The 15728-nt window shown below is 44.0% G+C and overlaps 1 protein-coding gene across 1 annotated transcript; it reads right to left on the reverse strand.

Annotated features, from left to right (window-relative positions):
• Positions 1–2053: 2053 nt before the first annotated feature.
• irx2a (iroquois homeobox 2a) lies at positions 2054–5689 on the reverse strand. Its single transcript, XM_061081960.1, has 3 exons — positions 5450–5689; positions 3766–4174; positions 2054–2991 (listed from the first exon to the last, which is right to left on the reverse strand). Exons 1-3 carry the CDS (start codon positions 5687–5689, stop codon positions 2054–2056), a joined length of 1587 nt encoding a protein of 528 aa, XP_060937943.1.
• Between the last annotated feature and the right edge of the window lie 10039 nt (positions 5690–15728).

Below are 15728 nucleotides of genomic sequence, written 5' to 3' on the forward strand. Positions count from 1 at the left end.
GAGAGAAAGAGGGGTAAAAAAAATGAAATAAGTATGTCGTTTATCCCAATCAAGGTCGTGAATGTGCGGCCGAGGGAGAATCTCTGGGCAGAATGAGGCACTATAAGAAAATGATGGGTCCATTTACGCAGAATGGATCGTGCAATCTGGGGAAACTCATAATGTTTATGAAAAGCGAGATTCATCAGGCATTTCCCATCTGCGTTTGACTGACAAAATAAAAGAGCAATGAGCGGAGTGAATGAGAAAAAGAGCTCGTGTGTTAAATACAGCTCTAAAAATAATAAAAAAAACAAAAAGAATGACGCCCCCAGATTGATGTCATGGCTGGGAAAACAGTTTCATATTTTCTCCGGTGGTTTTTTTTTGTTGGAATAATGGATATCATACCCCGCCAGTACATCTATACCATTTTTTTATTTTATTTACATTCAAAGATATAAATTAGTAAAAGTACTCCTGATAACAAGATTGTGTAGCTTCTTTTCCCAAATGCGTTTCAAATAAAAAGCGTCCATAATATATATATTTACAAAACAAACAGACGATGTCAGCTTTCCATGTGTTTTTTTTTTTTTTTTACCTTTCTTGCAATACAACTTGCATAAATTATTATTATAGGCATCATTTCGCCACCATTTACAAAAATAAATATCAAATGTAGGCTATTCCACTTTGAAGTCCTCAAGTTGACTTCAGCTCCGTGCGTCCCGTGGCGCCTCCTTCCACAAACACGGTTCTCACAGAAAGGCCAAAATTATGTTTAACTTGTTTTATCCACACTTAAATATATACTAACATAATATACCGTGGCAAATAAGCAAACTATAGGAACCTGAGAAATAACATGTAAAATCACATACAATGGGGAGATCTCTCAAAACCTCTCAAAAACAAATTCAGAAAACAAAACTTAAAACAATGCAACAATAATAATAATACCGTGACAAATACTGTGTGCTGGGGGGTTTGTCTCCAGCTGCGTGCGTGGAGCTTAGGAGGCGGAGTATAGCAGCGTTCATCCCGACTGTGTGGTGGCACTAGATCCGGTTTGGAGCAAAGGTTACTGGGGTTGTGACATGAGGCCATATAGGTGGTGCCATTCCTCGCTTTTATAGTCAAAGCAATTGTGACACCTACCTGCAGAGCATGGAAATAAAACAACAAACCAAAAAGGAAAAATCCCACGACGGACAACCATCGTGATCAACTGTCAAACTGAAAGAAAAACAAAAAACAGAAACAGAATCCGTGTCTTCTCCTGTAAGTGCTCATTGGAATCCCCGGTGAGAACGACGCGTGGCTTTGGATGTGCGTAAAGGAGACGCCGCGGTTACCTAAGTGACATTTGAAGATGTAATAAAGTTGCACGACGAACGCACAGAGCAAACTCACTGATCTGTTTGCTTTTGGCTGACCCTGGTGTAATTCTAATTATCCCATACGCTGAAAGATAAGGCTGATTCCTACACTGGCTCATTTCAATGTCCATATCTGTTGGTGTCCTCTTGCAACATTTGTTCGCAATATGCTTTTTCTTATTATATCCCTATGGGTTCCCGTTGCCTGTTGCATGGAAATGAATTGACCTCACTCTTAATGATTGTGTGAGAAATGAACGTGCATATAGTTAAAAAAGAAGTTATGAACAGATAATGAACTGTACTGAAAAAAAACGAATTATAGGCCATAAACGAAAAGTTCAGTTCAATAAGTCGTTTAGTCTCATATCCAGTCCTAGAACTTATTTAAAAAAATCTGTAAATAGTGTCTGGTGATGTCACTTGTTTCTGGTGTTTGTTTGAAAGGAATTAAATAAAAAAAAACAGCCCAGTCTTCCCAGTTTGTCCCAACAAGACAAAGACAAAACCAGTTGATTTGCATTGGAAACGAGTGAACTCATTTCATTTCACCTCCACCATGACCAGTGTTTTTGTTTTTTGTCCTCTCTTTTCTTTAAGAAAAATACAATCTCAAGATTCAACACCAGATTAAATAAGTTTTTTCAAATCACTTCTGGGGAGACGTGGGTTGCCTCGGCGCATCACGTTGATTACGTACCTTTCTTTGCCTCTAAATGTGCGGCTCTGAAAAGCTGTTGTTGCTGCTGCTGCTGCTCGACAACAACAATGTGGTTCGGGTTATGTTTAACGAGGGGCGAGTCTGGCCTGTGCTTGGGGTTCGTGCTCGCCTCCAGCCCCTGGTGCGAGGAGGAGCTCAGGCCCTCGTTCGCAGCAGCAGCGGCGGCGGCTGCTGCTGCTGCTGCTGCTGCGGCCAGACTCACTCCAGACGAGTTAGTGTAGCGCAGGATCCCTTGGCCCTGCAGGGGGCTGAAGTTACCATAGTTTGTGTAATTGCTATAAAAGGGAGAAGTGTAATAAATAGGTCTTCCAAGGATGGAGGGGGCCGGGTAGAGGGAGGGGGAGCTGGCAGCAGCCGGGGAGCTGGTGGAGGAGGAGGAGGAGGAGGAGGGGCAGGTGGGCTGCCCTGCGTGCTGCCCCGGTGGCTGCTGCTGCTGCGGATGCTGCTGCTGCTGCTGCTTATGGTCCGAGGTGGCGATCTCCGCCAGCGACCACAGCTTGGGCTTGGCTGCGGGGATCGGAGGCGCTCCCGACGGAGCCCGGCTCTCCAGGCACGGGGACGATTTGCCGGCGCTGAGGCCGCTGCTGTGGACGAGGCTCCGGGCCAGGTCCTCCCGCTGGCTGTGGAGGTGCTGGAGGTGCTGCAGGTGGTGGTGGAGATGGTGTGGGTGGTGGTGGTGGTGGTGGTGGGGACCGAGAAGCGGCGCCTCCACTCCCGGGAGCGGAGGCGACGTGACGGCCTTGGGCGAGAGCTGAGCCCGCGGGTCGTGGTGCTGGTCCTCGCCGTCGTCGTCGCACTTGTCGCCGGCTTGCTCGGAGCTGAGCTCGGCCACGCGGCAGCTGACCTTCTCCCCGTCCGACTCCGAGGGGCAGGAGTGGTCCGTCAGGGTGTCCACATGCAAACTGATCCCTGGGAATAAAAGTAGGAAAATTGTATTACTAATTATAATGCTAACGTAAATATACAGGCCTAATTACAGAACACTGTAAAACTATAAGGGACATATATAATGTGAAAAAATAGAGCATATTTAAATAATGCAGATCACTGATAATATTCCAAAATATAAACAAAGTCACAAGGTGAACATTTACAATATAAATAAATAAAGAACCAGAAACGAAAATTGTTGTCCAATTAAATTACATGTCCACATTAGTCAAATCACTAATGTTTTACAACCAGCAAAGTGAAACATTCATTCATTGGAAAAATAAAATAAAAACGATTAAAAGATTAGTTTAATGATAACAACAATCCTAATAATCCATACATTATATATAATCCATTTTTCAAAATCCAACAAACAATGTCATCAATGGAAAACCATTGATAATCGGATTATACAGAGGCTACACACACACTCGAGGTGACTGTAATGTTATGTGTAATTTACAAGTGACCTGACATTAATCAAGTTAAATAACACATTATCTGATCAATATGCATACTGGAATAACACATCTTCAATTAAAATAAAAACCGAACTATTCCTTATATAATTTAATTCACTCATGTCATATATCATATATCTTTATGGGATATTATAGCCTTTTTTTCCCCATTAAATAAGTTGAGCAGTAAATAAAAGGGGTAACCCACACCCCTCCCCTCCCTGTTACCCCCCGTCCCTCCTGCCCTGCATTGTTAAGTGGATCATGGCTCGGTCTCCAGACTCTGTACCTTCATCCTCCGCCGACGCCTCGCTGTTGTCCTGGTTCTTCTCGGAGCGCTCCACCTCCTCCTTCCTCTCGCCGTCCCCGTCCTCCTCGTCCTCGTCCTCGCTCTTGTTCCTGGGCGCCCACGTCATCTTGTTCTCCTTCTTGAGCCTCCGCCGGGCGTTGGCGAACCACGTGGAGACCTGCGTCAGGGTCATCTTGGTGATAATGGCCAGCATGATCTTCTCCCCCTTGGTCGGGTACGGGTTCTTCCGGTGCTCCTGCAGCCAGGCCTTCAGGGTGGCCGTGGCGTCCCTGGTGGCGTTCTTGCGGTAAGCCGGGTCGTTGAGCTGGTACGGGTACCCGGGGCTTCCGTACGGGTGGTACCCCAGCGCCCCCGCCATGCCCGTCGTGTGTGCGTCATATGGAGAGCTCTGGGGAAAAGTTGGCATTTTTAATAAAACTCCACAATTCCTCCATGTGCTTTTTATGGTGATGTTTAAAAAATATATGTATTTGTCTTTAAGATTGTTTTAAAAACGTGACAATATTTGTTTGGCCTATTTAAAAAGCAACGTCTTATAATTCAAATGAATATTAATGCACAGATCACACATACAGTAAAGGCCACATCCTACTGAAATTATTTCAAACTCATTTTTATTATCCGGCGTGTGTGGAAAATTATAGAAATCCACCCTTGTTATTGTGTATCTTATATAATAGGTGTGAGCTACATTGGCAGCTCACAAAGTGTACACATATATAAGCTCTGCAAATCGCATTGATCATCAGTCAAGTCTGTTAAAATAAACATCTGTAATGGCAGGCTCAGTGAACGCACCGTGCGTGAGAGCAGGCCGCAGGAAGCCATGAACTAATGGTGAACTAATAGTTAAGATCATTATCAGATTAACTAATAACAGGGGCTCTCCTCGCTGTCGCTGTGGAGATAATAAAAAAAGGAGAATATACATGTTCTGTAATCACCCATTAACAGTTTCCTTTCTCTCTGACATGCTGTTTTTCTTTTGGTTTTGTTGTGGCAGCCACAGTGTGTTAACACATCGTCTCTTCGCAGTATAACAAATCCCATTAGCGAACCACTTGATGTGCACCTTTTCCTCAGCCCTAAAACGCTTGAAGTGGCCCTGTGACATTAAGCATTAATGCGACTGCTGCTTGGCATTGTTGGAAAAATTCAGTTTATTCATCTACAGTCGGCCGCTCCGTCTCCCTGGTGATTTTTTGTATATTTAACGCCTGGCGAAGAAGTAAAAGAGTCGTGGAGCGAAATGACGCGTTGGCTGCGTTCACCTGAGAGTTCAAATACAAATCTGAGAGGCACTTTTTGCGTAATTAAGCGTGTTAAGCGCCGGTCGAAGCCTTTCGCAGTTTGCAGCTCATGCTTTAAAAAAATCCCATTTAAGCCAAAGGGGTCAAGGCTTTGGAAGCTTGGACCCAGGCGAGCAAGGCCGGTGGATGTGCATGTGTCAGTGGGAAAGTTCCGCAAACACTTTCCCGATTAGTGAGTCACTACACAAACATTGTCAATCCGCTCCGACCGACGCGTCGTGCGCCCGGAGAGGACGGAGCCATTCTGCGCATTGACAGACTTCAACACACACACCACCACTCGCTCTCTCTCCCCTGCTGTGGAGCACGAACACGCACGATTAAACAACAATTGATAACAAATATATATTTACCATGTAGGATGGGAATCCCGTGGTCGGATCCGTGGCGTATGACAGCGGACTGGAGAAGCCAGCGCCGGCCGACGCGGAGAAGGCAGCCGATCCCGGGTAAGGGCTGAAGGCTGAGCCGGAGGACGACCGAGCCAGGTCCTCGCTCCGCGGCGCACCCAGAGCCGAGGCTCCGTACGCCGGACACGAGTACAGAGCCAGGGAGCCCGGGGGCTGGTAGAGGTAACCCTGCGGATAGGACATTGGTGCGCTGCGGTGTGGGGTCGCCGATTCCCAAAAAAGGGGAGGATAAAAAAAAGCAGGGCAACAGCAGCCAAAATAATAAACAATCAACTCAATAATCAGCCGTGCAAACAGTCATCAGACAATGGACATTAAAAAAAAAAAAAAGTCCTCCCTCCACAGCCCCCTTACTGGGAAAAAAACCCCCGAAAGATCTGTGAAAGTGCCCACATAGAGGCGATGTGGCTCGCGTCTTGATCCCCTAGCGTCCGATGTTTTTAGTACGCAGCACTATGAAGTGAGGAGTTAGGGAGGAAGGAGCCAGTGGAGTTTTCAGACACACAGAGCATTGGGGGAAACTGGAGCTGTCACTCCGGCTCATCTGAATATCCCATGCCCGCCCCCTTTCTGCCTCGCAGACATGGAGCCGCGGAACCAAACCGAGGCTGCACAGCACACTGCAAAAAGTGGAGTCTGTGCCACCGCCACACCGGATTCCTTTAGTTTAAGTGTGATTTAAAGAAACAAAAAAAAGACAGAGCTGTAGTTGTTGTTGAAGCAAATTAATTATAGAGCAATTAGTTATGTGTCTTATTTTGATTTTTGTTTTTTTTTTTACTGGGAGATTGGCATCAGAAATTTAAGTTGAGTCATTTTTAATATGAGGCATTGATTCAATCAGTGCACACGTTTATTTGTTGAGATGCTGATTATTTACAGCACATTTATATAACAAAACGAACAACACTCTTTTTTTTTTTTTTACAGCAATGCCATTTATTTTTTGAATGATTCTAAGGTCAAGTTTATTATGGGAGTGAGTCTATGTGATAAAAAAACTTGAAGCTCTACAATCCCATAATGTGCATGAGGAGGGAGGGGGTGGGGGGTGGGGGGATACTGACAGAGGGAGAGTAAAATGACCAGTTCTCTCCTGTGGTTATTTTGTCACCAAATTTTTTTTCTTTTTTTTTTTTAAAACGCGGACACACGCACCATGGAAGCGTGCGCGCTCCTCGGGCAGTGCGCGCTGCGGCCTGTGGGGGGCGTAGACGGCTTCCTTTAATTTCCACCACTTAGCTCAAACCTTTTTATTATTACAATTACATTCGGCGGCAATAATAAAGCTGTTGCCGCTTTACGGAGTGGGGAGGGGGGGGGTGGTCTCTCCTCCTAATAGCCTGCAGATAACCAACCACCAGCGCTGTTGAAGTGCGCGCGTGTGTGTGTGTGTTTGTGTGTGTGTGTGTGTGTGTGTGTGTGTGTGTGTGTGTGTGTGTGTGTGTGTGTGTGTGTGTCACTGTGAGTTTGACACTTTTTGCTCAAGCTCTTTCTTCCTCCTTCTTCTTCTTTTCTACCAAGTGCGTGTGCGCGCACTCAACTGTCTGCAACTTCACAGTGCGCCTCTTGGCCTCGTGCACGCGCAAAGGAGCAGGGCGCATCCTGGTCCTTTCTGAGGGTGATTACAGGCATTATGACCTCTGTGGGAGACAAGCGAGACGGCACAGCGGTGGTGGGAACCTGACACGGTGACAGCGGTGGCGGCTGGAACGGGCGCAGTCAAGGTGGCAACTGTTGTGAGGAAGAGTGGCCTCGCAGTCTTCCTCATCGGTATTCACCCGGACGAACGTGTTCATCCGCCGGGTGCTTGTTCCTGCACTGCGGTGTGGTCTGAGTGGGGGGGGGGGGGGGGTGTAAACAGCAGCGGCACGTTTTAGAAAGAGGTGCAACACAAGCTGTTGTCTGTTTACAGGAAGGAGGAATTTGATCCATGCATATACAAAATAATATAAGAACTGCTATTTATATTATTCCTTTTTTGTTGATTAATACAAAATATTCCACAATGTCAAGTGACTTAATTTGAGCCATGACGTCTAATTGCTCATATAATTATCACAGTATGTTTTATACGTCTATGTATTTACTAATGTGTTATGAGAAAACACTTTGAAATGTATGGTATAATATATTCTAATGTAGTTATTTAACTCAGTGTGCAAATAAAATGAATAGCCTATGAAATTAAATAAACAACATTTTTTGTAAAATGTTGATAATGTTTTTTTACAGTCCAACTGTCATGCTTATTTTGTGACGATATCAAATTAAAGAAAACTTTGGACACTTTGAAAATACAACACACTGTTACATGTGTTATATCTAATAATTTAATTATTATGTACGATGTGTCTGAGTCAGTATAGGCCTTTGAAACAATGGTATCATCATTATCATAATACATGAAGATGATATGATAATAAAGGAAAGATTGACTTGACAACATAGTTATTCTTATAAAGCAATGTGTTTGTAAAAGAGTAAATAAACTATATTTCTATATATTTTTGAAGCTTCATCCTCGAAGCTATAGCACTGGTCCTAATCATATTCTGCAACTGGACACTGTAAAAGTAAATAGATAAATAACTTAAATGAGTTGTTGTATCAAGTGATGACAACCATCAAAGAAAATAAAAGTGTTTACTAGCCCTGAATATCCATGGTTACACCGTTAATTATTTACAATAGAAAGTTTACCATGTTGTTGGACGTATCAAGCATTATATCCCCTGTTATTCTTATGATCGTCCCACTATTGGTTAGACAAAATGGTTTGTGTTTGTTAGTAAGATGTGGTCGCTTTCTCTGTTCCAGGCAGGACTAATCAACCCCAGATTAGTAAATGAGTGCTCTCAGTATAGATTGGGTCAAGATATGGTTTCCTGGGAGTACTGTTTGGCCCACAGCAGGGGGCACTGTCTCCTCTACACACAGACCATGGGCTAACCATCTGTAGTGTACCTTCACATCACTTTTGTATGAGTGTGTATGTGTGTATATGTGTAAGCGTATATAACGGCGAGTGTGTATGTGTGTGCATGTAAATGCCTGTATCCCCATATGCATATTGTCAGTGTTAAAGTGCACCTGTCGGCCTGTAGAGGTGTTGAACGTGTGTGTGTGTGTGTGTGTGTGTGTGTGTGTGTGTGTGTGCGTGTGTGTGTGTGTGTGTTGAACTCGGCTCCAGTACATTCCAGGTCTCGGTTTCAAAAAGGTTGAGGCACTTCAGATATTTTAGTCCCAGGCTGATGGAGGCTATAGGAGACAGAACAGAGAGGAGGTTGGCAGACAGACGTACAGAGAGACAGGCAGAAAGACAAGGCCGACAGACACAGAGAGAGAGAGAGAGAGATAGAGAGGAAGACAGTACAGACAGAGACAGACAGACAGATACAGAGGCAGACAGTACAGACAGTGCAGAGGCAGTACAGCATTGAGTCAGAGAGACAGATTGTGACACACACAAGGAAAATAGATGTAGAGTCAGAGATACAGATACGCCTTCTTTCATATGACCTTATTGTATATTTATAGACTAAATTACTGTCTACCTTGCGTACTAAACAGCTATGATATGATATTTTCATTTTTTGGATGTTGAGATTCACAATGGTGACTTATAACATTAACAAACAGCATACAGTTTGTTGTGTTGTCTCAGTAGATAAAGAGGTTGAATGTCTTAGAGCAATTGCACCTTATGAAATTAAAAGACTTGTGAAAAAACATGCAGCTTAAAAACCATACAAAGAAAAATAATAATCATTTGCTTTCTATCTTCTTTTTTTAGTTTGAAGGCCTCATCATAAATACACAATTTAAAGAACCTGTTCTGGCTTGTGTTATAATTTTTGAAAATAAATTTACATTTAACATTTGTTGAAAAATACCCCTTTTCCATCAAATTGATTTTGTTATATAGAAACACGTGGTTCCTCAACAGGCGTATGGTTTCTCTGCTCCTGCTCACTGATGATAACTTCATACACACGCAGTCCCCTTAATGAAAAATGACATCCTTCATGAAGGGAAGGAAACAGCTATTGATTTCTCATCTAAACTCTCCCAACAGAATTTACCATTGAATAATGTGGAACTGGCAGAGTGGTTTGTGTTGTATTCATCGTGTGGTGTGAATCGCTCGGAATAGGTTCCATGTCACACCCTCTGTTTTTTACATAAATGTATAAAAAAAAAAAAAAAACGGTTCCTGGTTTTTCAACGCACTTTTCTAGCGGTTGTGGACCATTCACAATCCAAACAACTTGCAGGACTCGTGCAGCAGAGCAGTATTGGGTGTTGTGTGTTTGCTTTCCGGGTGCATTCGGGGGCAGTGCTGGGCGGAGCTAGGTGTGAAAGTGTAAATGCGCCTGCGTCTGTCTATCACGCTAACTATCCCGGGCTGTAGGTGCAGGACTAACAGTGCGGGTGGTGCAGCAGCAGGAATGGACCAGTTATGTCGTCATATTGAGCCGGTCTTGAAATCAATATGGTTTGGAATACAGCAGCATGATTAAAGCCGGAGTCTGGCTATTGTTCCCAGTAACCATCTCCTCCTCCTCCTCCTCCTCCTCCACCTCGCTGTGACTTAGACTTAGACTGCTACATTGAGTTTGTCCACCTTGAAAAGCAATTCTTGTCTCCTGGTCTGTCTCCCCTGTAGCCTCAGGCTGATCCTAGTGGTTTTATATTGAGTGGGGTGTTGTACTCATCTCTGCCGGACACAACCCCAATACTGTACCAGTTAGGCCACGTGTATTATACTCCAACCACATGACAATTTAACTCTGCTGAATTTTTTTGAAAACACCCAAAGAGCTCAAAACGTGTGTTATCCTCTGTGGGCTGCAGAAGAATGTTGAGCATCCCCAACACTTGAGTGTGTGTGTGTTGTGCGTGGGTTTGCAGAGGGAAGGAGAAAAAAAGTGCATTGTGATCTCTCATTGTGCGACTTAGGTTGTGTTATTGTCAGGCTCATGTGATCAAAACATCTCCTAAAAACTCCTCAGATCAGTCAAAAAGAGAAAAGAGAAAATGACGCCAAGTCGGGACTACATGTCTTCACACGTCCGTCTGACAACATTGTCACATTCTGCTGCATATTGATACAAAGCACTACTACAATGCATCCCCTCCCTCCCCCCTTTTCGGGATTGTCGCGGAAATGTCTTTGGTCTTTTTTTGTACGACGGGGAGGGGGGTTTAGTAGGGGAGGGGGGGGGGCGACCGCGGGGACGAGAGGGGTTGGGTGGCAGACTGGCGACAGGCCGTCATCTCTCTCCCCGCCTGGCATCTGCCCACTGCTGCCAACCCTCTTCTAATCAGCAAGCGTCCATGCGCTTGGCAGCGGAGGGGGTTTCAAATCTGCCCCTCGCCCCGAGTTAAAAACCCTAAGCCCTATCACTTTGTAAACGGGTACCTTTAGGGCGACTGGTGCAGGGACACCTCTGATGTGCTGAAGTGGAAAACATCGGTTGCCACGTCGCCCTTGCATATGTTGCGCTGCTAGCACTGTTGTTTGCCGTTTGTGTTCTCGTTTATCTCGCCTTCTTCTTGCTGCTTTTTTTTGTGTTTTTTTTCTCGCCCAAACCCAAATCACAAGGCAGCTCTTTCTTTAGGTTTGGTTTGTTGAACATGCTGCTAACTGACATGGATGTTGGGAAAACAGTTCTCGGGGAGTAAAGTGAAGCGGGAAAACTGATGGGCTTGAAGTGTAATTCCTCCGGAAAAAAAGCAGGCGAACAACAACTGCACTTGTAGCGCTACACAAGTCTTTATTTTGTTTCATTCTGACATGTTGTCTGAATTGGTGAGACAGGGAGAGCCAGGCGCCTGCTTCCTAATTCACAGCTGCAAACAACTCCTCTCACAAGCGCTGCCTGGTACACTACTACAAGGATCCATGTTTTTTGGACAAATATTGTCTCACAGGATCCAAGTAATGTAAGCTTTGTATAGATATGCTGAAAGACGGTGACATCCGGCGAACAACTTTGATTACCACCATTATCCTGCAAGTTTTTCATTGGAGAACAAATCGTGCGGTGTACAGCATGAAAAGCCACAGGGCTGATTTCCTCTGCAGGGTGGAGGTGCGGGTGGATTTAGGTGGGATGGCTGTTGGCTTCAGATGTAACGGGCACAAAGAATGGTCTATGTAGGAAGAGGAAGAAGAAGAAGAAGAAAAAAAAAGATCCACAAATTATAGGAATTATGTGCAGCATGGGTTTCAAACACACACACATCCAGACAGGCTGATTGACGAACCAAACGAGTCGCCGAAAATCAAAGGGGGGAAATAAAGGGAGACACAAAGGGGGAACAATTTGAAATGGACTCACCCTCTCCGGTGGCTCTCTAACCAAGGGTCGGGCAGATAGGGTTGCCTAGAAAGAGTCTGCTGACAGCCAGTGTCACTGGGCTTTGTAATCATTGTGCTGGACCTTATAGGGTTACTAGCAGCTAATCCAGGCTGACCTTGGTTAGGTGCCCTGAATGAGGATGGCTTTGTACAGTTGGGACAAGCTAACAGTATGACGGTGATGCTGACATATAATGTCTGCGTGGGGACTTGCCACCACAGCTCTTTTGTTGTGCTATCGAGTTGCAAGTCCCAGCCACACACACACGGACACACACCAAACACACACTCACACACAAAAATGTTTTTCTCTCTCTGTGTGCGGGTGGAAGAAAGGTGGCATTTAAATTGTCACTGGGGAGAAGTGCGGATGTATCTCCGGGTTCAAGAGGTCAGCGCTTGTGTTGGCTGGTGTTCGAATGACTTCAGAACAAATCCTATCATGATGAAATTTCTTGTTGTGGGCCACGCACCGGCCTGTGCACGTGTCACCGTGCGGGTGCACGTGTGTAGGTGTGTGCACGAAATGTGATAGAAATGACACCACACAAACATAAGAGTAGGACAAGGCCAAAGTGATACAGCTGTATTTTCTTTCCCACCCATTGAGAGAGCATACACTTTCACAACAGGAGAACATGAGAAATGAAGACTTAAGTGTCTTCTTGTCCATTTGAAGCAATCAACTGTGATAGTGTAAAAATACACAGATTTGAAAATATTCTGTTTTTACATTTCCTGCATATTTTGCTTATTAGGGAAACCAACATCGAGTATTAGTCATTATGTTTTAGACAATAAAGGGACAACCTACTGATAAGAAAATTTAAATTGTATTCAATACTATGCTTTACACCATTATAAGCATGGACAATAGGGTGAAAGTGGAATTTAATGTTAGATTAATTTATCATCATAATTAATAAACACACCCACCAACATCCATTCAACTTCCACATACACACCTCATCTCAACAGCAAACACACACACACACATCTTCAGGCTCTAACCGGTGTGAAGGCAGTAGAGAGAAGGCATCCTTGCCTTTCTTTCTGCCAGGAAGAGCTGTAAACGGGAATGGGATTCCCGTCCCCTGGAGCCTGCTACTAATCCACAACAGGCCCACTGCTGGATTACTGGGGACATCAGCTGGCATGGCAGCTAGTGCACAAATATGCATGCACGCACACACACACACACACACACACACACACACACACACACACACACACACACACACACACACACATACAGACACACCCAGGGACACAAACACATGTGCACATTCACCTATGCACACACATGAACTGAAACACACGAGTGCAAACACACACGTGCAAGCATTTGCCAAATACAAAATATGTGCAATGTACACTCACATGCATGTACATCAGTGGTCAGGCGTACAAGCCTAGATAAAAGCACACACACACACACACACACACACACACACACACACACACACACACACACACACACACACACACACACACACACACACACACACACACACACACACACACATAATAAAGACCTGGAATGCAGCTTATGGCGTTAATGCATTGGCAGGACAATATAGAGAATGCCATATTTTTACAGTCAGGAGTTGGCAGTGATGGATAAGTCTCTCCTCTATTGTCCCTGCTAGTTCAGGACGCTCATTGATGTATATGCGAGTTGAGGTCCTCACGGTGCAATCATACACATCTATCATACATTATGTATAATAATGTGCTGTGTGAGTCCTGTGATTCTTTTTAAAACAACCAAAGTAGAATATTTAAAGTCCTGACCAGCAATTCACCAGATATTTTCTGTCACCTCATCTACAAAGTGAAATTCATGATGTGCATAGAACACCCTGTGGAAGTCAAATTGAGAATCAGGTTTGTACAAACACTCTTCGTCTACATCTACAGTTCAACAAATTACAAACACGGTTATCTTACAGTTTTGCATTATTGCAAAAATTGCTTGCATTGTTTAAACACGGCCCGGAAATCCTATCTTTACAGTGGCGCTTAAAATAAGAATTACAATTCCATTAGTGACTGATTTAGCGTGGGCTACCTTTGACTGGTGCATTATGAGCTGATGAGAAGCAGCTCAGAACAATCATGTTTACAAGCTACTGTTGATGTTATTTGAAATACTATATGAAAAACCAAAGGCAGGAGACAGAAGCAAACACTGGCGTCATGAAAAGGATAATGTCCTTTTGAAAACTCCTGTTTGTGATTTGAACAAACAAAGCTGCAAAGAGCAAATACTGACAGAAACAACACATCAGCCGGAAACCAGGCAATATACAACACATTCAGCCTTTGTACATTGCTTTTTCGGTGTAATGTGTGTTTATGCCTTTTTACTTTGGCCATAGTAAATGCATTGATTTGTGTGTCATTGTGCCCGTGTACAAGTTTCAAACAGAAAGCATTGTCTGGAGGTTATGTGAGATGATCAAATGCTTGCACTAATTCAGGGACACACAATGAACCGACTGCTCGAAAATATCACAGCCCCCCCCGCGCACACACACACACAAATCAGCGGTAACATATTTCAAATGCAGTCAGGTAAATCTCCGCTCATGATTAGGTCAAGCGCGGTGGCGGTATTTGTGGTAAACACTGTTCCGCTCTGGGGGCTAAACGTTTGTGTCAGTAAAGAATAATTACACCCTTCGACGTTGTATCTATCGTGTTAATCTCGGGCCGCGGCAGCCACTTTATTCTCTCGTTTGTTTAATAGCTCACCAGCAGCTTTATTGTTTCAAAGTGCTCGATAGCAGACCTGTAAATTCTCTGTTCAACATTTGCCCCCGTGGCGTCGTGGTTCACCGACGCCCGAATGTTGAAATGAAGCAAACAGTCATTGATCTGCAATCAAAGATCCAGGACGGGAGGTCATTTACATGTAGGGAGGAGAACCATTAGGAGCTGTGCTGCCGGTCATGTGCGGTGTTAGATTCATTTAGCGGCGGTCCGTTGGCACTATTGACTTACCTCCACGAGATATATGTTCGAAAGGAGACCACTAAGCTCTTCTAAAATATTGTGTGTAGCAGCGGTAGATGCTGCCTGTTGCTAATTAGAAATAGATGTGCACGTCTGCTGTACACAACAAAGCCAATGTAACTATCTGGGGACCGAGCACAGACTTTACTGTGAATCTTGATATGTGGCAAAGGAATCAGACAGGAGACGACTGGCTCTTCGAAAATCCGGCACAAACCGCTTATTGGCAGTTGGTCAATTTCGCCCCCGGAGTCCCGAGTGCTTATGCAATGTGTTGCCGCTTCTGTTAAAATTTGATGATTAAACGGGCAAATACTTTCTTAGATTTGTAGGCTGAGAGTGGGGCCTGTTTATTTTATTTATTCATAGTAGGAGTATGAATAATTGAACGGTCAGCAGTTTTGGTCAGAGGAGATTCATTATTGTGTGTGGTCGGCTAAAAGTTTGCGATTTGTATACCTGGCCTTTATCCCATTGTATCGACAGACAACAGCTATTGCCCTGTTTAGAGATTAGAGAGCAGTCACTTCTGAAATTGTGTTGTCATATTTATACAAACACACATATAACCTACATATATATAAAGAGTGAGAGAAAGAACGAACAAGATATATATATATATATATCACATACCTGTATCAACATTAAGCGTTTCATGAATGCGCATTTCATTTCAGCTATGTAAACCTAATAGATGACAACTTAGTATATAACTACAAAGGTGTTCATTTCCATAAGATAACAGACACTTTCCCTCTCTTTATCTGGCCCAATATTTTCTTTGAGTAAAACAAGAGCGGTTCACATTACAAACATTAAAAACACATTAGTATCTCA

The sequence above is a fragment of the Limanda limanda genome, chromosome 11 (assembly GCF_963576545.1).
Source record: "Limanda limanda chromosome 11, fLimLim1.1, whole genome shotgun sequence".
Classification (NCBI taxonomy): domain Eukaryota; kingdom Metazoa; phylum Chordata; class Actinopteri; order Pleuronectiformes; family Pleuronectidae; genus Limanda; species Limanda limanda.